This window comes from Carcharodon carcharias, chromosome 2 (genome assembly GCF_017639515.1).
Source record: "Carcharodon carcharias isolate sCarCar2 chromosome 2, sCarCar2.pri, whole genome shotgun sequence".
Lineage (NCBI taxonomy): Eukaryota > Metazoa > Chordata > Chondrichthyes > Lamniformes > Lamnidae > Carcharodon > Carcharodon carcharias.
The window spans coordinates 28,011,256-28,033,063 of record NC_054468.1 but is presented as its reverse complement, the minus strand read 5'-3'; the positions used below and the strand labels follow the sequence as shown (position 1 = coordinate 28,033,063).

General features: G+C 43.3%; 1 protein-coding gene and 3 non-coding genes across 6 annotated transcripts; all 4 read left to right on the top strand.

Annotated features, from left to right (window-relative positions):
- The first annotated feature begins 5,346 nt into the window (after positions 1 to 5,346).
- Positions 5,347 to 15,589, top strand: LOC121290335 (eukaryotic initiation factor 4A-II). 3 transcript variants are annotated; one of them, XR_005945773.1, is made up of 12 exons: positions 5,347 to 5,458; positions 7,246 to 7,294; positions 7,390 to 7,522; positions 7,998 to 8,137; positions 10,200 to 10,368; positions 10,796 to 10,905; positions 11,606 to 11,749; positions 11,848 to 11,985; positions 12,310 to 12,399; positions 12,682 to 12,761; positions 13,005 to 13,199; positions 14,374 to 15,589. XR_005945773.1 is itself a non-coding variant. In XM_041210673.1 (11 exons), exons 1-11 carry the CDS (start codon positions 5,433 to 5,435, stop codon positions 13,147 to 13,149), a joined length of 1,224 nt encoding a protein of 407 aa, XP_041066607.1. In that variant the 5' UTR covers positions 5,347 to 5,432; the 3' UTR covers positions 13,150 to 15,589. The 3 variants fall into 3 exon arrangements, 1 of the variants encoding a protein (XP_041066607.1); XR_005945772.1 differs by having other exon boundaries at positions 13,856 to 15,589; XM_041210673.1 differs by having other exon boundaries at positions 13,005 to 15,589.
- LOC121275556 lies at positions 7,645 to 7,714 on the top strand. Its single transcript, XR_005942513.1, has one exon. It is a non-coding gene; the product is annotated as a small nucleolar RNA SNORD2 (small nucleolar RNA).
- LOC121275557 lies at positions 10,409 to 10,479 on the top strand. The gene has a single exon (XR_005942514.1). It is a non-coding gene; the product is annotated as a small nucleolar RNA SNORD2 (small nucleolar RNA).
- LOC121275555 lies at positions 11,013 to 11,189 on the top strand. The gene has a single exon (XR_005942512.1). It is a non-coding gene; the product is annotated as a small nucleolar RNA SNORA81 (small nucleolar RNA).
- Positions 15,590 to 21,808: the final 6,219 nt, after the last annotated feature.

Sequence of the window (21,808 nt, the reverse complement as noted above, 5' to 3'; positions counted from 1 at the left end):
GAATTCCAAAGATTCAGTTTGAGTGAAGAAATGTCTCCCCATCTCAATCCTAAATGATCAGCCAATTATCTTTGAAGATTAAGATGATTGTGATTGTTGGAGGCAAATCACCTCAGCCCCAGGACATTGCTGCAGGAATTCCTCAGGGTAGTGTCCTAGGTCCAACCATCTTCAGCTGCTTCATCAATGACATTCTCTTCAACATAAGGACAGAAGCAGAGATGTTCACTGATGATTGCTCATTGTTCAGTACCATTCACAACTCCTGAGATACTGATGCAATCCATGCAGCAGCACCTGGGTAAAGCTCAGGCTTAGTGTCAAGTAACATTCACACCACAAAAATGCCAAGCAATTGCCATCACCAACAAGAGTGAATCTAATCATCTCCCCGTGAAATGACATTACCTTTGCTGAATCTGCCACCATGCCAGAGGTTACCATTGGCCAGAAACATAACGGGACCACTCACATAAATACTGTGGCCACAAGCGGGTCCTATACTCTGGAGTTTAGGACTGAGAGGTAATTTCATTCAACATACAAGATTCTGAAGGGGCTTGACAAGATAGACACATAAAAGTTGCTTCCCCTAGCTGGGGAATCTAGAAACACCGATGCACAGTGGCAACAGTGTGTGTACCATCTACAAGGTGCACTGCAGCAACTCACCAAGGCTCCTTCAACACCTTCCAAACCCGTAACTTTTGCCACCTAACAAGACAAGAACAGCTGGTGCATGGGAAAATCAGCAAATTTCCCTCTAAGTCACATATCGCACTGACCTGATGAAATAAACACATATATAGGAAATATATCGCTGTTTCTTCACATTGCGGTGTCAAAATCCTTCCTAACAGCACTTGGGTGTCCTGCACCAGATGGCAGTTCAAAAAGGAAGATCACCACCGCCTTTTCAAGGCAAGAGTAGAGTCAGGCGAAGTTAAGGAGGTGGAAATGGGCAGTCTGAATGATTGCTCCGATATGTGGTCAGCTCATCTGGGGGTTAAATATGACACCAAGGTTGTGAGCAGTCTGGTAGCCATAGACAGTTGCCAGGGAGATCGATGAAATTGGTGGCTAGAGAGCTGAGTGTGGAGCAATAAAAATAGCTTTGATGTTCCCAGTGTTTAATTGGGGAAAATTTCTGCTCATCTAATACTGGAGGTCAGACAAGCAGTCTGATAATTAAGCAACAGTTTAGGAGCTGAGGGAGGTGGTGATGAGGTAGAGCTGGATGTTGTCAGCGTATATCTGAAAGCTAATGCTGTTTTAGGAGGCCATGGATTTATCTGTGTGGGATATCAGAGATAATGGTGCGGGAGTGGGAGGTGAAGTCATTACAGATGATTCTCTGGTTACAATTAGATAGATAACAATGGAAGTGCAATGGAAGATAACAAGCGAGTGCAGTCCTACCCAGCTGGACGACAGTGGAGAGGCACTGGAGAAGGATGGTGCGGCTAGTTGTGTCAAAGGCTGCAGGCAGGTTGAGGAAGGAAAGGCCAACTTTGTGACAGATATCTAGGATTAAGGTTGCTAACACCACACACACCGCCACCGCCCGCAACCCCCCCCCCCGCCCCCCCACCCGCCCCCACCACCACCCCCCAACCCCGGAATGGCCAGGAGACTACCACACTCACTCTCAATCTCTGAGCAGCTACTTAAAGCAGTCCAGAAGATTTTAAAATAATAGGATTCCATTAATCAGCTTCCAGTGGCCACAGAGTCCATTTAACTGAATGTTCACAGGCAGCACTCCTGCGCGTGATATGGAACATTTGCATCATGGCGATCACAGGTATTTGCCACTAACATTACTGCTTGCTGCCCTGCCTGATTTTATCCGACGGGTGGCTGGCATTGAGCCTGAAAATGAGTGAGGGACCATCGAATTAACCTGACTTTGAGTGTTGAGACTGAGAAAGAGAAGTTAGAGAACAAAGGGAGACAGCCAAGCCAAGAGGGAGATTGAGAGTGAATCTGGTGGATTGGCTAACCAACAGAAAGCAGAGAGTCAGGATAAATGGGTCTTTTTCTGGATGGCAAGCTCTAACTAGTGGGGTGCCACAGGGTTCGGTCCTATATTAATGACTTGGATTCACGGATAGAAGGTACTATAGCTAACTTTGCAGATGACACCAAAATAGGTGGGAAACTAAGTTGTAATGAAGAAATAAGAAATTTACAAATGGATATGGACAGGTTAGGTGAATGGGCACATGGCATTTAACGTGGGTAAGTGTGAGGTTATCCATTTTGGTTGGAAGAATAAAAGGGTGACTTATTATTTAAATGGAGAGAAACTTCAGAATGTTTCAATGCAGAGAGATCTAGGTGTCCTCGTGCATGAATCGCTGAAAGCTAGTATGCAGGTACAGCAGGTAATAAGGAAAGCAAATAGAATTTTGGTATTTATTGCTAAAGGAATAGAGTATAAAAATAGGGAAGCGTTGTTGCAACTGTACACGGCATTGGTGAGACTGCACCTGGAGTACTGTGCACAGTTTTGGTCCGCTTACTTGAGGAAGGATGTAGTTGCACTGGAGGCGATTCAGAGGAGGTTCACTAGATTGATTCCAGAGATGCGGGGCTTGTCTAATGAGGAGAAATTGAGCAGTCTTAGGACTATACTCGCTAGAGTTTAGAAGGATGAGAGAAAATCTAATTGAGGTATATAAGATGCTAAAGGGGATAGACAAAATAAACATGGAGCGAACGTTCCCCTTGTGGGGCATTCTAGAATGAGAGGCCATAGTTTTAGGCTAGGGGGTGGTAGATTTAAATCAGAGATGGGGAGGAATTACTTTTCTCAAAGGGTCGTGAATCTGTGGAATTCATTACCTCAGAGTGCGGTGGATGCTGGGACACTGAATAAATTTAAGGAGGAGATTGACAGATTTTAATTAGTAAAGGGTTGAAAAGTTGGGGAGAGGGCGGGAAATTGAAGTTGAGGCCGAAATGAGATCAGCCGTGATTGTAATGAATGGTGGGGCAGGCTCGAGGGCTGAATTGCCTACTCCTGCTCCTAGGTCTTATATTCTTATGTTCAATGGGCAACTGTCTGAACATTCAACTGCCCCTGCCTGCCTGGAAAATTCATATTTACCAGTCCAGCCCTGCCTAGAAAGCTTTAGTGGCTCCCCAGAGCTCAGCTACAAAGAAAGTCTTGAGAGACTGAGACTTGAGGTAAGAGAGAGTGCTGCTTCCAGCCTTACTAGAAATATTGCATTGATTAAAAAAGCCTAAAAGCCAAACTTAGAAAGCTTTCTGTCGAGAGACCTGATTCAGAGGTCTTTTTCAAAAGAAAAAATGATGGCTTTATTGTGGGTTTGGAAATGAAAGGTCAAAGGTCAATCGGTGACACCATCATGGTTGGAGAAAAAATCTCTCAGAATTCTGAATTGGCTAACCTATATAGGATGTCATTTCTCACTTTGCTAAGAGCTGTTTTGGTATTGTGATAGTGGTCAAAGCCTGTTGGAGGGATTCAAAGATTGAGTTTCAGGAAAGATGGGCACAGGTTTGGAAAGGGAGGTTGGAGATGGGGCAGTAGTTTGCAAGGACAGAATAGTTTTTGAGGAGAGGGGCACTGACAGCAGATTTTAAGGGGAGGGGAACAATACCTGAGGAGACAGAACTGTTACAATATCAGCTAACATGGGAGCTAGGAAGGGAAATTTGGTAGATTAGGATCAAGGGAGCAGGTTGTGTATCTCATGGACATGCTTAAAGAGGAGATACAAGAAAAACTAGAGAAAGTTGTGAGCTCAGATTTAGGGAAGGGGGAATCTTAGAGGAAGTTGGGCCCAGTGGACAAGGGGAAAATGAGGAAAGCAGCCAAGACAACTGAGCACATGGTCTCAATCTTAGTGAGAATCAAATGTGTGAGCTCCTTGCATTTGTTGTTGGGCATGAAGGGAAAAGAGGCAGGGGAGAGGTGTTTAAGAATATGTTTTGCAGTAGAGAAAATAAGTGGGGGTTATCTTTTCATTCCAGGGTGATCCTGGAACAGTGAAGAGTTTTAGCAGACAAGAGCAAGATTCGATGATGCTTTACATCCCCCAGCCTGTAACAAAAAAGACAGAAATGATGGTGAATGACAAAACCAGTTCAAGTCCAATCCATTCAAGTCTGCACCCCTTGGACCTAAGGGAGTGGAGATGGGGGCCATCAGGGGAACAGCCAATGTGAGCATGAGCAATAGGGTACCCGGGCATTAAAAGGGGAGTCTGATTGAGCAGGTGGGTAGCTGCCAAGATGACCAACCACCCCTTATTTTACAGGAACAAAAACAAAAAAATGCTGGAAAACCTCAGCAAGTCTGACAACATCTGTGGAGAGAGACAGAAGTAACGTTTCGAATCCACATGACTCTTCTACAGATCTTCCAGCATCCGCAGTATTTTGCCCTATTTTACAGGATTGTGCCGTAATTGAACCCACTTGTCCCACGTTGCAAGCATCTGCGAGCCTGTTGTTCTGATAATTTGGACCTATGAAACTTATGCCTGCGCAGCACCCGCTCTTCTCCTGCTGGTGCCCTCTCTCAGCTCAGGCACCCTCTGGCATCTTTGCTCTCACAGCTCTGGCACCCTCCACCACTCTCATGGACCCAAATGCCAGGAAGTCCCTCAATTCTCTCCGTGGGAGAGTTGGTCACCGCCCTAAGCAGCTGCCAAAACGTTGTGGTGAGCACAGGGTCTGCGGTTACACAGTTGGGATTTCAAAAGTGCAATCTCCCCCTTGCAGTGCCAGATTGTGGAACAAATTCACTTGAAAGTGGACAGATCTTGCACGTGTGGATGTTTTTTTTTAACCTGGTCAGACAGGGCTGAGGTATTGAATAAATACATTTTCTGAACACTGTTTAGCATTAGGATTCTCTTTATACCTTCTGGTAATTTTTTTTTAAAAAAAACGTACATAGCAGATATATTCCCTGGGTCCGAGTCGGGGACGGGAGACTTGTGAGTGTGAGTAGACCAAGCCAGGGCCCAGGCTGTAATAATTTAGGCCCAGGCCCCACTCGCTCAGCCTGCCGCCAGGGGCACTTCGGGAAACCCCGTCAGCGAGGAGCGCTCTCAACATCTTCGTTCCTCCCCGTCCCGTCCCGTCCCTCCCTCCTCCTCCCTCTAACCATATTCATCCGCCGCGAAAAAATAGGGCGAGCACCGTTTCTGAACGGAGGGCAACCGCGCTTGGCGGGACGTCGGTGCGATCGGGGACAGTCGGTGTGCTGGCGGGTCAGGCAGCCGCGCTCAGCGTGAGGGGGGGGGGGGCGGTGGGGAGCCGTTAAACCGCTTCGCCGGCGTGTTTGAACGGGCACCGGAAGTGGCCGGGCGGCGAGGGTATAAATAGGCGCCACCCGGAGTTTGCGCTTCCTTTCAGTGAGGCGGTGTCAGTGGCGGCGGCGGCGGGTGGAGAAAATGTCGTGTGGCTCTGCGGATTACAGGTTAGCAGCTGGAGGGCTCTATCATCTTTCTCTCTCACACACACACACACATCCCTCACCACCTCACTCCCGCACAAAATAAATAATCCCCCCCAATAAAATAAATAACCCCATTAAGAGAGCGAGGAGGAGTGGGGAGGGGGCGGGGATGAGCCGCGGTGTTTGTTGCATAGGGGATAGGGGGAGGGGAGGGGAGATGGAGCCGGAGCCGCCTCCGCCACCGAAATGGCGCCCGTATGGAAGCGAACCTTGTGCTTCTCGTATCTGATTGGGGTGGGTAAGGTCGACGGGCGCCCCCCCGCCCCCCCAAAGGGTGATGTTGATGGCCCCCTCTTCCAGGTGGGTGAGGTTGACGGGCGCCCCCTCCCCACGGGTAGGTGATGTTGACTGTCTCCTTACCCCCCCCCCCCCCTTCTCATTCGGGTGTTTGATGTTTATTGGCCCCCCCCCGGGTGGGTGATGTTGACGCTTCGCCCCCCCCCCCCCCCCCGGGGGGGTGGATGATATTGATTGTCTCTCTCTCTCTCCCCCCGCCGGGTGGAGATATTGATGCCCCTCCCGGGTGGGTGATGTTGACGCTTCGCCCCCCCCCCCCCCCCCCCCCGGGGGGTGGATGATATTGATTGTCTCTCTCTCTCTCTCCCCCCGCCGGGTGGAGATATTGATGCCCCTCCCGGGTGGGTGATGTTGACGCTTCGCCCCCCCCCCCGGGGGTGGATGATATTGATTGTGTCTCTCTCTCTTCCCCCCCCCCCAGGGTGGGTGATGTTGACGCTTCGCCCCCCCCCCCCCGGGGGTGGATGATATTGATTGTGTCTCTCTCTCTCTTTCCCCCCCCCCGGGTGGGTGATGTTGACGCTTCGCCCCCCCCGGGGGGTGGATGATATTGATTGTGTGTCTCTCTCCCCCCCCCCCGCCGGGTGGAGATATTGATGCCCCTCCCGGGTGGGTGATGACGCTTCGCCGCCCCCCCCAGGGGGTGGATGATATTGATTGTCTCCCCCCCCCCCCCCGGAGGGGAGGCTGATGTTGACTGTCTTTCTTCCTTCCCCGGGTGGAGATATTGATGCCCCCCCCCGGTGGAGATCTGAGAGATGCTCTGACTCCAGTAAGCAAGCGGCTTCAGGCGGCTCCGCCCCCGGCTGCCGCACGAGGTGAAACGGGTGCGGACACGTGGATGGGAGGGGTCGTGGCCTGTACCAGTGCTCGAGTCGCTACTGCCTGGGGCTGGGTTCAATACCAAACCTTCTGAAATTAATTTTTCAACAAGATGTTTAACTTGCGGCATTTGGCTTCAGCAATCCGTGACCTTGTTTCTCGTTTTTAAGGAGCCCAAGTTGAGAAGGGTTTTCTTGCTCCTCCACTCCAGTTCTGGCCAGGGGAAGGGCAAAGCGTTTTGTTTTGTTTGGCAACTTAGAACTTCTCCCTGCAGTTAAATGAGGGAATCAACTTGATTAATGAAGGGAAAAATAAAAATACCTGCAAAAACTCAGCAGGTCTGGCAGCATCTGCGGAGAGGAACACAGTTAACGTTTCGAGTCCGTAGGACTCTTCAACAGAACAGTCATACGGACTCGAAACGTTAACTGTGCTCCTCTCTGCAGATGCTGCCAGACCTGCTGAGTTTTTCCAGGTATTTTTATTTTTGTTTTGGATTTCCAGCATCTGCAGTTTTTTGCTTTTATTTGATTAATGAAGGGGTTGGTTTGGGGAGAGCCATTAAAGTGTTGACGGATTTGGAAGTGCACACCACTTAATTTAGAAATCGTCCTTTTGAATTTTTGCAGCTCTAAAGAACATGGCCCAGATGGAATGGACCCAGATGGTGTTATTGAAGTGAGTATAGTATTCAACATTGTGCTTTCTTAAAGAGATTTTCTTGTTGCCTGAGTTAACTTAAAATGGTTTCTCTTTCTTCATTGCCCCAACAGAGTAACTGGAATGAAATTGTTGATAACTTTGATGACATGAACCTGAAGGAGACCCTTCTTAGAGGAATTTACGCATATGGATTTGAAAAACCTTCTGCCATTCAGCAGAGGGCAATTATGCCATGTATTAAAGGTGAATATTAAATACTATTATTCAAGTGGTTTGGCATTGTTTGTGGTAGCTAAGACTACCTTTTGATAGTAAAATCTTGTTACATGGCTTGGTACATCAGATCTTACCTCAACCTAAATCTAGAGTGAAATGATGTTTTACCATCTTTCGGGACTGATATGCAATGGTGAGAAACTTCTTTACTGATCACTCATAGAACTTTGTCAGCCATAAATCTATCTTTGGGGTGAGGGGCCTGACTGAGTGGATATATCTACTTCTTCTTGATCTTGGCCATTGTCTGCCCCTGGGCTTCCGATGCTGGCTTTGAACATTATTGCATTAGATGTACACAATTTGTTGACATTTAGGATTGTTGACTGATAGGAGTCAATCCCTACAAGCTTCTAAGTGTATTGCTTACATTAAACAGAATTTAATATTTTAAATGCCTTTTTTCTGTTCAAAGGTAACTTCTGATTTCTCATTAATTCAGGTTTTGATGTCATTGCCCAAGCCCAGTCTGGAACTGGCAAAACAGCCACATTTGCAATCTCAATCCTGCAACAGCTAGAGCTGGATATGAAAGAATCACAGGCCTTGGTGCTGGCTCCTACCAGAGAACTGGCACAGCAGGTACAAGGTGGTCTATTCAGTGAGGCTTGTGGTCTGAATGTCACCTTAATAGTGCAAGGTCCACTTGTATGTGTATTCTGGTGTTATTGGATAGGACTTCATGTAGGTACAACTGCCACTTGAATCTGCACTGTATTCCTTTTCACTGCCCTTTATTTAAAGTTTTGGTGCCCAAAACTGAATGAAGTACACCAGATGCAATTTCACCAACCTCCTTGAAATATAAATCAGCTTTCCATTAGCCTTTTTGACTTAATGTACCTATGCACTAATGTTTAGTGACTTGTGTACATAGTATCTTTAGCTCCTTTTGATCAGTTTGTCACTATGAAGTTTCTGACTCGTCTTTTGCTTGTCCAAAGTGGAGAACTTCTCTCTTCCCATATTGAATTTCCATCTAGGCCCCTCAATTGGTCTGTTTTATAACTTTGTTTCCATCTAAACAAATTCCTCTGCCTCTTAATTTGATGTCAATCTGCAAACTAGGCTATACAACACTCTTCCTTCAACCAAGTCATCATATTGAATAGCATATACAGATCACAAGGGAACACTCCTTGTCATATCACGCAATATGTTCCCTCACTTACACTTTACACCTTTCAACCAATGATCAGTCTGTCACAAGGTTGACTCCTGCACTTCCATTGCTAATCTGTGCAACCTTCTGAAAGTCCATGTCAGCATTATCCATTGGTTCCTCATCCACCATATGTAACATAGTGTATCACTTCAGTGCAAAATGTGACTATAAAACTTGCCTATTTGCTTACTCAAAGCTCAATACTGGCTACTCAAATGATTCCTCATCCATCCGGATATCGAAAAGCAATAGATCAGAGTACTTTCTAAATAGTGAAAAGCCAGAAACAGTAGCAATCCAAGGAGACTTTGAGGCTTCAATACATAGATCATTAAAATGTCATGCACCGATACAGAAAATAATTCAAAAAATACCTTGTATCTAGAAATCTAAAAATCAGGGAGAAATTATGCTACAGCTGTACAAAGCCACACAGTTGAAAATATATTGGCTTTAGAGGAGCTCAGTTTAGATTTACCAGAATGATACTTGGCCTCCAAGGCTAAATTACAGGGAGAAATTTGCATTGCATGGAATTTAGATGATAATGGGAAAGGTCAGATTCTAAGGGAAACTGATAGGGCAGATAGGAATTATTTTTGATGCTCAGGGAGCCTAGAACTAGGGGGCTAAAAATAGCCTAAAAATTAGAACCAGATCTTTCAGGAGTGAGATTAAGAAGCACTTATTCAGGCAAAGGCTGTTAGAAGTTAGGAATTCAGTTCTGCAAATGGCAATTAACATAAGGTCAGCTCATTTAAATGAGATTTTTTTTGTTACCGCTGGAATGAAGAAATGAGCATAGGAAATTGGGACACAGATCGACCATGATGTTGAATGCTGGAGCAGGCTTAGGTAGCCCCTACTCCTGTTCCTGACTATGTAAATCTCAAGCAGAAGAAACAGTGCCTTTTCCTCTACTTTGTTTTTAAATGGGTGCAATTCAGTGCAAAATGTGGGCAAGGATTGAGCTGAAGATTCTGCAGTCCCCTAGTTGGAAATTTGTTGTAGTGATTGCTCTCTGCTTAATCCTAATATACAGTGTGCATCTTTTTTTCTCGCCACTTGCATCACTGGAGAAGAGAGTGGCACCAAATGATAAGCTTAAGGGGCTTCAGACAGGTTTCTTTAACAAAAATGGGGGGTGGTTGATTTTAAAGAATTCTCTTTACTTCTCTCTCCCAAAAACAGTGCAGGATTCCTGACAGTTTCTAATTTTGTGGGTTTATTCTTGGACTGTTGATGGTCTCTGGATAATGGCAAGCTAAAATTGAATAAGTATCAAATAATTATATCAAGAATAAATCTTTTTTCACTTCACATTCCAATGTTGTACCTTGCATATTTATTCAAAGGAGTGTTTCAGTAGGTAAATGTTAAATGCTCAGTGTTTAACTACAGCATCAAATCAACAAATAGTTTTTGTACCATCAAATATATTTTAATGACAGGGTTAAGTGAATCTATACCCTTTTTTAGATCCAGAAGGTAATCCTGGCCCTTGGGGATTACATGGGTGCCACTTGCCATGCCTGCATTGGTGGCACCAATGTACGAAGTGAGATGCAGAAGCTGAACGCAGAAGCTCCCAACATTGTTGTAGGAACTCCAGGGAGAGTGTTCGACATGTTGAACAGGGGATATATATGTGAGTACTGATCTCAAATCCCAAGTCCTCAAGTTTTTCAGAGTGGAATGATGCTTTTTCCATCTTTCGGGACTGACCTGAAATGGAGACAAACTTCTGAACTGATCACTCTGTTTTATAGTTGGGTATGCACGTATTTTAACTAATTAAAAAAACAGACTTGGAATTGGGTCTAAGGTTAGTCAGAAACTGCGATTTAGAATTCAGGTTGCTAGAGTCCCTTGGGTCAAAACGTTGTAACCAATGTCTGGTGAAAGGTGCCAGTAAGCAGCTCTCGCCCTGGGCTCTGTCTCTGTGTGTTTGCCATTTACTGTTTGAATGAAAAACTTGCCATTGATTGCTGTGGAGGTTTATGTGAATGTGTACCAGGTTTTTGGAAGCTACTCCACAGAATAGTACTTTAACTTAGTTTAAATGATTTTTACAGCTTCTAGGTGGATCAAGATGTTTGTTTTAGATGAAGCTGATGAAATGTTGAGTCGTGGATTCAAAGATCAAATCTATGAGATTTTTCAGAAGCTGAGCACAAACATTCAGGTATGCTGGTCTGTTTTCCAACAGGAGGTAACCTGAGTAAGAAATCGCTTCCAGTAGATAGTACATGGGCAGCAGTGAAGTGTCCGAATTCATGGTGTTACCAACCTGCCTTCTTCTTAAGCACTCTGCTAAAATTACAAAATTCAGGTACCCCTGCCTTTTGTAATAATGCTAGTAGAGTACACCGAGGAAGAAGAAAAAATGCACAGCATTGCAAATGAGTCCAAGGTGGACCTCTTTCTTAATGTCCAGTGTCCTTTGTCTCAAGATTCTGTGCTACAGTTTTTAATGGATGACTGGTTGATCCTGTGTTGCACATTGAGATGCGGGGTGAAATGAAATAATCTGTGGATGAACAAGGATTAGAGACTGGGAAATAATCGAACGGGGGCATGCAACATTTTGGTTGGTATTTAACATTGTGCTCCATCTTTACTTTTGTATACCTTTGCTTTGATTATATAGAAATGTGGACGGTAATTTGAGGGATACAATAGCTGGAACAAAAGTGCATTATAGACTGAATAATTGGGATATTGAGCTACCTTCCTAGAGTAATTACAGAACTAACAAATGTACATAAATATATCTAATAAATTGCTGAAATTTGTGCAGAGACAAGATTTCCAATGAGGGGGATTGGTGCGAAGGGCATACTGGAAAGAACTTTAAAGTGCTTTAAATAATTTTCTTTCTTTAGGTGGTTTTGTTATCTGCTACCATGCCCAGCGATGTCTTGGAGGTCACCAAAAAGTTTATGCGTGATCCAATCCGTATCCTTGTGAAAAAAGAGGAGCTCACCCTTGAGGGTATCAAGCAATTTTACATCAATGTGGAGAGAGAGGTGCATTAAACAAAGTTTAAAATCCCCTCTTCAGGATAGAATTAAAAGTTAAATAGTTATTGGAGGCTTGATTCAAACTTACGATTTTATCCTGACAGGAATGGAAGTTGGACACGCTGTGTGACCTATACGAAACTCTAACAATAACACAAGCTGTGATTTTCCTTAACACGAGGAGGAAGGTTGATTGGCTAACTGAGAAAATGCACGCAAGAGACTTCACTGTCTCTGCATTGGTAAGGTTTCTGCAGTTTTATCTTGTCTTTGAAGGTATTAATTCTCATCTGTAGTATAGTTCCACTGTTCTTGTATCTTGCCAAAGTTTTTTCATTTAAGCTGAACATTATCTGGTTGTTGCAACTTTCTGCATAAATTAATTAGAGTAAGTGGTTTATTTGTTTTGTTGCAGCTTTTTCGCAAGATTCTTTTCCTCTCATTTTGGTTAATTAATCCAAGCAATGGTCAGTTATTGCCAGTCAGATTAAACTAGAATAATAATTGCTTTTGACAACTTGATATAATGTCTGTAAATGCAGTATCTTTCTATGACTCAATTGCAGCATGGCGATATGGACCAGAAAGAACGTGACGTGATTATGAGGGAATTCCGCTCAGGATCTAGCCGTGTACTTATCACTACTGACTTGCTGGTATGTAAATTGACATGTGCAAGGTTTGGCTGCTAAAAATTGCATTGACTTTATTTTGAGGTCCTTGCACCCAGTTGCTGATGCCTGAAAATTGTAATGGCAGAAGTCAGTCCATTCCTCATGGCTCCTGCTTGGCCCAGGGAGGCGTTCTTTTATTGCTTAATGCAGAGGAAGGAAGACCATAAGCTGCTCTAGAGCAGCCAAGATCTTGATGTAAAATGTGTTTCTGCAGTAATTTTGTACAAACCAATTTTATAAGCTAATTTGAATATTCTCTTAAAGGCTCGTGGCATTGATGTGCAGCAGGTGTCTCTAGTTATTAACTATGACTTGCCTACAAATCGTGAGAACTATATTCACAGGTTAGTATTTTTCAAATTCATCTAAACAAAAGAACTTGAGTAGTTCATTAAGTGTGGCTTAGTCTGTATTGCATTGTGCAATGCTTAATTTTGGACAGGGAATACAGAGTAAGGAAACAACAGAAATACAGCTTCATATTGGAATTTGAGAAATCCTTTTTCTTCACCCATTGTACCAGGATATTACCTTGTACTTTATTTTTCAATAGTTTGAAGATGTAACTACTTTTATTCTTTAAACAGAATTGGACGTGGGGGTCGCTTTGGAAGGAAAGGTGTTGCTATTAACTTTGTTACTGAAGAGGATAAAAGGATTCTTCGTGATATTGAGACATTCTACAATACAACTGTGGAAGAAATGCCTATGAATGTGGCTGACCTGATTTAATGATGGCATGAGAATTTGCATTTGCAGCTGCTGAATTATCAGACTACATGGTGCGTTGTGCTGCTTCACGAGTTGTTGAATCTCTTCTCCCATGTGCAAACAGGATCAGAAATCCAGCATTGTGATAAGTGACTTGAGGAACGCCATCCTTTTGCAGTGTTGACTGCTGGGGTGGGAAGTTTAAGTCATGGGGTGTTTAAATGTATATGCCCTTCAGTGTTTTGAACGTTCTGTAGTAGCATTTCTGTTCGATATTCTTTATCACTTAATAGTTTACTTATGGACTAAAAAATTCAAGTGCTGTGTTAAATCAGCCAATTATGTCAAACTGGCATATCTACAACTATTTTAAAATGAAGCTTGCCAATCAACTGGTAAAATGTATGTGCACTTTTTTCTAGAGTAATCTAACTACATGTATTTGTATTTAATAAAAAGTTTTGAGTTGTGCAAAGATCTACTTGTGCTATGATCTGCACAGTGTTGGCTTCCTATTAGATGGTTGCTAAAAAATACCTTGTGTACAAATGTGAGAAATTTGGCATTAGTTTTGAGGGAAACCAGATGTTGTAACTGCATTCCTGTATTGCATCTTTATTTTTGTAATTGTAGTTCTTTTTTGTTTATTGTACATGGGCTGTTCTAATTTATGCAATCTGTCGCTATCTGTCTTCCTATTCTAAATATTTATTTTTGTTTTCTCTAGAAAACAACCTACTAGGAGATTGTACAGACTCTGCTCAGTAGTAAAATACAGATCTTTCAACTCTTAAACGATGTTGATCTAAGATGCTTCTGGAGAGAGTTAATGTATGAGGAAAAACTACCTGTAAATTTGCAATGGTGGTGCATGTTTGTATGATCTGAGCAATATAAAATGCAGCAAGCCTAAGCAAATGTATTACAGGCTCATTCCTGTGGTGTTTTCAAATAAGAAACACTATTATCAGAGTTTTACACTCAATAAACCTACTTTTAAATGGGGTTTCTATAAAATCCGTAGCTTTATATAACTTGGCCATTAATCAGTAAGGTTTAAGCCATGCATGCACAGGAGTGGTTCAATATGCAATGCTGGCCAGTTAGAAATTGCAGTATTCCAGCCCCTGTGAGGCTAACATTCATATTGAAGGGCAAAAAGTTATATAAAACATTATGTAGGTTTAGAGAAGCAATTTGATTTGTGTATAATTTCTGCATTTTCTTTTTTTGTATGGCTTCCAGATAATCAGTGCCCCGGCTGACTTGAACCTACATTGAAGTCTTTACAACAGTAATGTTTTGCACCTATTAAATTCTGCTGAATTGCAATTTGTAAGGTGGAATTTGAGAAGTTAGCATGTAAAGCTATTAAAGTTAATTTGAACTTGAAATGTTGACCTCCTTTGTTAGGAGGAACAAAAACTAAAAGATGGTTGTTTCAATCTGTCATTCCTCCTGAAGAGTGTAACTAATTTCCAACTTCCTTGCTAGTATTGAGGGATCTCAATTTAGACAGCATAAAGATTGTGGGCAATTACTTAGATTTCTCTTCGGGTATATAAAGATTATAACAACTGCAGTATTTTTTTCAGTTTAAGAATATGGGTAAAGTATTAACTATTTTGTTTGTTAAATACTTCCAATATTCTGCTTTAGTATCAGAAATGTGAAAGAACTGACCCACAGCATATAGATTTTCTTGTGTATGTGGTCTTGAGGCCAATTGTTTACATTAGTTTGCAGAGAGGGTGGTAAATGCATGGAGCCAATCTTAATGGTAGAAAATCTGAGTTGGTTAAACACTTGTCTGAACATTTGATTGATGTATCTTGTGGGGTGTGATGCTTCCTGAGATGATCCTGCTGTTTGGGTGGTAGGCTGACAGTACATAGCAATCATTGTTGTGTAGTTCATGTCACTATTATTGCATTCACTGGTGGGGTGGGGGGGAAAGAGAGAAGAAGGGGTTTCCATCTTCCAAGTGCTCCCGCTTTATTCTTCAATCATAGTGCTTGGTCTGCTATTTTATTTAATCATTCCTGCTAGTAGCTACCTTTAGTTTCCTCATAATCACAATATTGCAGTCTAACACTACACTAACATTCTACAAGTAGAATTTTAAAATCTATAGGTGATTATTAGTAGCCTATCTTTGGCTTACTTTCTGGTGTGCTCAAATAAGAAAGCTTTGCTTCCGTTGTGGTTAAGTAGCTGATGTCTAAATGGTGGGGGTCTCAAGTAGAGAATGGATATTCAGCTTTTCCAATGAATGTAATTGCCTGTATGCTATTTCGCTATATTAAAAGACCTATTTCATTCTGGTAGACCTTTGGAGAAGTTAGCATGTAAAGCTATTAAAGTTAATTTGAACTTGAATGTTGACCTCCTTTGTTAGGAGGAACATTGTCCACTTACTATACTGTAGGAATGTTATGCAATAAATTACCTTGAATTTTGACACCAGATTATTTAAAGCCAAAACCTTGCGGTTGGGGAAGGTGGATCCTAACTGAAATTACTTGACATCACATCAATTGGATTCTTAGTCATTAAAAATGGGGTGTAACAGTAATTGTACTTGACTAAGTTTGAAGTTCATCTAACAGATTGATGACTTGTAGTTCCCACTACATACACCCACTTGTGCATTACTGGCCATTGCAGAGGGCTTGCTAGGCTAGTTCAGAGTTAAATGCATCGTTGAGACTCTGGAAGTAAAGACTGGAGTTGATAAGGATAGCTGGAAAGGACGTTCGTGAATTAAGTGAGTTTTTAATTGACAGAATGGTAGTTTAATATTCACTATTACTTTTTACTTGCAGATTTACATTGCTGTCATGGGATTTAAACTCAAGTAATCAGGTTTTTCTGGATTACTATTCCAGTAACAGTCCTCTACTGTGTTTACGGTTCTTAAATGTGCTATTAAACAAATTCACTCCCTTGGTTTTTGGTTCAAAAATTGTTTTGTGAATCTCAGTGCAGAAGAAGCGCTTTGGCTCATCAAGTCTGCACCGACACATCAGAAACACCTAATCCCATTTACCAGCACTTAGCCTGTAGCTTTGAATGTTATGACTTGCCAAGTGCTCACATCTCCCCTAAACCACCTGCCCCGCACCTTGAACTTGTGTCCCCTTGTGACTGACCCTTCAAGTAAGGGGAACAGCTGCTCCCTATCGACCCTGTCCATGTCCCTGCCCCTCATAATCTTGTACACCTCAATCAGGTCGCTCCCTCAGTCTTCTCTGCTCTAATGAAAACAACCCAAGTTTATCCAACCTCTTCTCACCTTACATGTTTCATCCCAGGCAACATCCTGGTGAACCTCCTCTACATCCCCTCCAGTGCAATCACTGTGGCGACCAGAACTGCACACTCCTCTAGCTGTGGCCTCACTAAGATTCTATACAACTCCAACATGACCTCCCTACTTTTGTAATCTTTGCCTTGATTGATAAAAGCATATGCCTTATTCACCACCCCACTAACATGGCCCTCCACCTTCAGAGATCTATGGACACACATGCCAAGGTCCCTTTGTTCCTTAGAACTTCCCAGTGTCATGCCATTCATTGAATACTTGTCAAATTACTCCTTCCAAAGTGTATCACTTCACACTTTTCAAGGTTAAATTCCATCTGCCCATTTGACCATCTATATCTTCCTGTAGCCCAAGACACTAAACCACCTGGCCAATCTTTGTCATCCATAAACTTATTAATCCTATCCCCCACAGTCATCAATGTCGTTTATATAAATGACAATAGGGAACCCAGCACAGATCTCTGGTACGCCACTGGCTTCCAGTCACTAAAGTATCCTTCTGTCATCACCCTCTCTCCATCTAAGCCAATTTTGAATCCACCTTATATTACCCTGTATCACATGTGCATTTGCCTTCTTTATAAGTCTCCCATATGGGACCTTGTCAAAGGCTTTGCTGAAATCCATATAAGCTACATCAACTGCACTACCCTCATCTACACACCTGGTCACCTCAAAAAATTCAATCAAATTTGTTAGGCATGATCTCCCTCTGACAAAGCCATGCTGACTATCCCCTGATCAAACCTTGCCCCTCCCAAGTGGAGATAGATTCTCTCCTTCAGAATTTTCTCCAAGTTTCCCTACCACTGATGTGAGACTCACCGGTCTGTAGTTCCTCCTGGCTTATCTCTACAACCCTTCATAAACAGTGGAACCATGTTAGCTGTTCTCCAGTCCTCTGGCACCTCCCGTGGCCAGAGAGGAATTAAAAATTTGGGTCAGAGCCTCTGCAATCTCCTCCCATGCCTCCCTCAGCAGTCTGGGACATAAATCATCTGGACCTGGAGATCTGTCCACTTTTAAGCCTGCCAACACCTCCAATACCTTGTCACTCCCTATATCAATTTGCTCAAGAACCTTGCAGGCTCTCATCCCGAGTTCCATACCTTCATCCTTGTTCTCTTGGGTGAAGACAGATGTGAAGTATTCATTCATCACTCTACCAATGTCCTCTGGCTCCATCCATAGATTGCCCCCCTTGGTCCCTACTCTCTCCCTGGTTATCTTCTCATTGATACAGTAATAGGTTATTCTGGGATTTTCCCTACTTTTACCAGCCAGAGCTTTTTCATATCCCCTAATTGCTTTCTTAAGCTTCACCCTGCACTTTCTGTACTCTACTAATGCCTCTGCTGATGCTCCCCTTGTACCTGCTAAAAGCCTCTCTTTTCCTTCTCATCCTATCCTGAATATCTCTGGTCATCCATGGTTCTGTGGGCTTGTTACTCCTTCCTATCACCCTAGAGGGAACATGTTGACCCTGTACCCTCCCCATTTCCTTTTTGAACACTCCCCACTGCCGTTCTGCAGATCCCCCCACAAGTAGCTGTTCCCAGTCTATCTTGGCCAGATCCTACCTTATTTTACTAAAATCCACTTTTCCCCCAATCCAAAACATTTTTTTGCAACTTGTCCATTTCTTTGTCCATTACAAGCTTAAATTGTACCATGTTGTTGCTATCACTAATATGCTCCCCCACCACCACGTCAGCCACCTGTCCGGCTTCATTCCCCAGAATTAGGTCCAGGATTGCGCCGTCCCTTCTTGGACCCTCTACATATTGACCTAAAAAATTCTCCTGTACACAATTCAAGAAATCCGCTCCATTCAAGCCCTTAACACTATGACTATCCCAATTAATGTTGGGAAAGTTGAAATCACCTAATATAATTACCCTATTAGTTTTTACACGCCTCCGCGAATTGTGCACATACTTGCTCCTCCATTTCCCGCTGACTATCAGGGGGGTCTATAATAAACACCTATCTGGCTGCCCCTTTTTTATTCCTAAGCTTTACCCACAAAACTTCAAGATATCATCTCTCCTTACTGCAGTAACTGACTCCTTAACTAATAATGCAATGCCTCCTCCTCTTTTGTCCTCTCCCCTGTCTCGCCTGAAGATTCTATATCCTGGAATGTTGAGCTGCCAATCCTGCCCCTCCCTCAAACACGTCTCAGTAACGGCTACTATATCACAATTCCATGTGTCATTCCTCACCCTTAACTCAACCGTTTTGCCTGCAGTACTCCTGGCATTAAAGTAGAGGCCATCCAGTCTTGCCTTATTCCCTTGAAACTTAATGCAGCTGTACTCCCTCTGACTCAATTGTTTTACTGTATTATGATGTGCCCCTATTCTGCTAACATTCTCTGTCCCATCCCCCTGCCGAATTAGTTTAAACTCATCCCAACAGCACTAGCAAACCCGCCTGCAAGGATGTTAGTCCTGCTCTGGTTTAGATGTAGCTTGTCCCACTTGTACAGGTCCCACCTTCCCCAGAAACGATTCCAGTGATCCAGGAATCTAAAACCTTCCCTCCTGCACCAACTCTTAAGCCACATATTCATCTGCGCTATTCTCCTATTTCTGTACTCGCTAGTATGTGGCACTGGGAGAAATCCAGAGATTACAACCCGAGAGGTCCTGCTTTTCAGTCTACTGCCTAACTCCCTGATTTCTTGATGCAAGACCTCATCCATCTTTCTACTTATGTCTTGGTACCAACATGTACCATGACCTCTGCCTTATTACCCTCTCCCTTCAGGATGCCTGTTCAGTGACATCCCGGACCCTGGCACCAGGGAGGCAACACACCATCCTGGAGTCATGTTGACAGCCACAGTAGCGCCTATCTGTTCCCCTGACTATAGAATCCCCTATTACTATTGCTCTTTCTACTCTCCTGTACAGACAGGCTGCTTGTGCTGCCAGAAGCTTGGCTCTGTCTGCACTCCCTGGGAGAACCAGCGCCCTCATCGGCCTCCAAAATGGAATACCGATTTGCGAGCGGGACTCCTGGATTACCTGCCTGTTTCTCTTGGACTGCCTGGTGGTCACCCATTCCTTTCATTCAAGTCCCTTCATCTGCGGTGTGACCACCTCTCTAAACGTGCTATCCACAATGCTTACAGACTCGCGGATGCTCTGCAGTGTCCCCAGCCGCCGTTCCAGCTCTGAAATCCGAGCTTCCAGGAGTTGGAGCTGGATCCACTTCTGGCACATATGCTGGCCGCGGGCACTGGAAATGTTCCCGACTTCCCACATGGAACACGAGGAGCACAACACGGCTTTGAGTTCTCCTGCCATGACTTATCCCTTTAAATTAAACCTTTTAAATCAATTACTGTAATGCCCTTCTTTCCTGATCCTCATTACTACAGAATATACAAACTATAAACCACAAAAATGACCTTAAACTATAATCGATAAAAGTAGTAAATACTTACCTGACCTTACCCACTACTCACCAGTCATTTCTCTCCCCTGTAGCCTCTACTGTTGCAGCAGGGCAAGTCCACTTTGAAGATTTAAGAAGTTAGATAGCAAAGAAAAAATGCAAAGAGCACCTCTTCCCCTCTGCACCAAATTCCCACTGTGCACCAAATTGCCAATACCCACACTCACTCTGTCTCACTCAGTTTTAGGTCTCTCCCCTGCTCGTGTGAAGCGCAACTCTTCACCCAAGCTATTAGTTACCTGCTGTCATTTAGCAATTGACATTTCCTTAGATATCTTATTTGTACAGGAGTTTTTCCTGCACTTTGCAATTGATTAATATTTTTTAAATTCAGGATGCCATAGGTGAGGCCATCATTTGTTGCCCATGAGAGATGGTGAGCCACCTGCCTGGTGTACTGCATTTTCCCACAGTTGTTAGGAAGTTTCAGGATTTTGACCCAATGACGACGAAGGGATGTCCATTTCCAAACCAGGTTATTTGGTAGTGGTTTTCCATGTGAGTGCTGCCCTTGCCCTAGCTAGAAGTGGTCCCAAAACCTTTTGAATTGCTACAGTACACACTAGCCAGTGCTATTAGTGGATGTGGGGTACCAATTAAGTGGGCTGTTTGTGTTATGCGTTCCTTCTTTTGTTGGGAGCTGCGTTTATCAGAGCATGTGGAGAGTTTTGTTTCAGTCCTGTGATTTGTAGTTGTGGGGAGTCACTCACTACAGAATACCCAGTCACTGACCTTGGAGATGTAGAATTTATGTGGCTGGTCCGGTTAAGTTTCTAGCCAATGGTGACGCCCAGGATGCTAATGGTGGAGGATTTGACAAGCGTAGTGTCATTAAACTTCAAGGAGAGGTGGCACAAATATAGTTCCACTTAATCAGCTCTAGCCTGAAGATTGTTCAAGGCCTACGGACTGCTTCATTAACTGAGTTGTAAATGGATACAGTGCAATCATCAGCAAACATTGCCTTGTCTGAGATGTAATGGAAGAAAGTTTAATGAAGCAGATGCTACCCTAAGGAACTTGTGCAGCAATGGCCGAGGGCTGATGATTCAGCATAGTTTGTCAACCCGAGACTCAAAATTTTAAGCAGTTATCTCTTCACCCACATTGAGCGGTGGGTGGGATAGATTTAAAGAAATAAAAGGACACAGTTGATCTATGTGTACATACACACCCATGACACAAGTAGGAACAACATGTATTCCATGAAAAGGTTGGGGAATAGATTATGTGGGTGGCTTACGTCAGAGAAAGGAAGGTTGTACTAAAGCTGGAAAGGAAAAGTAGCAACTTGTATGATATGATAGCACTGATGAATCCACAATAAAAGCTTGGAATTTTACACCCTCGGGCCCTCTCAAATTGCTTCACAACCAATATACCATTTCGGAAATGCAACTATTGCAATGTGAAAGGTGGCAGCCAGTTTGGACATAGCGAAGTCCCACAAGTAACTCAATTAAATAATTTAACTAGATAATCTGACTCAGTAAATATAAAATGAGGATATCTGAACAAATAATACGTTTAGCTATGACTTGCCCAATGGAAGAACAACTAAATTCTGTGGATCCTAAATGCCCAGGACCAAATGCAGGTATCTGCCTCTTAATGCTGTAAATGGTTCTAGCTACACTACCTTCTACTCCATTACATCATACTAAATGTTATGAAAAGGTGACATATGTACCTTTGTAGGTCATAGCTTCTACAATAAAATCTGACTACAGACAGCTTTCCATTGGAGCAAATGATTTGTGCATTTGTTCACCCTTTATGACATGGAAGTTCCAGTAACTTGGTAAATGAGGATGAGTGCCTGTGTCCTGATTAACAATGTATGTATATTACTACTTAGAATACTCAATAAACAAAAATGTAATCA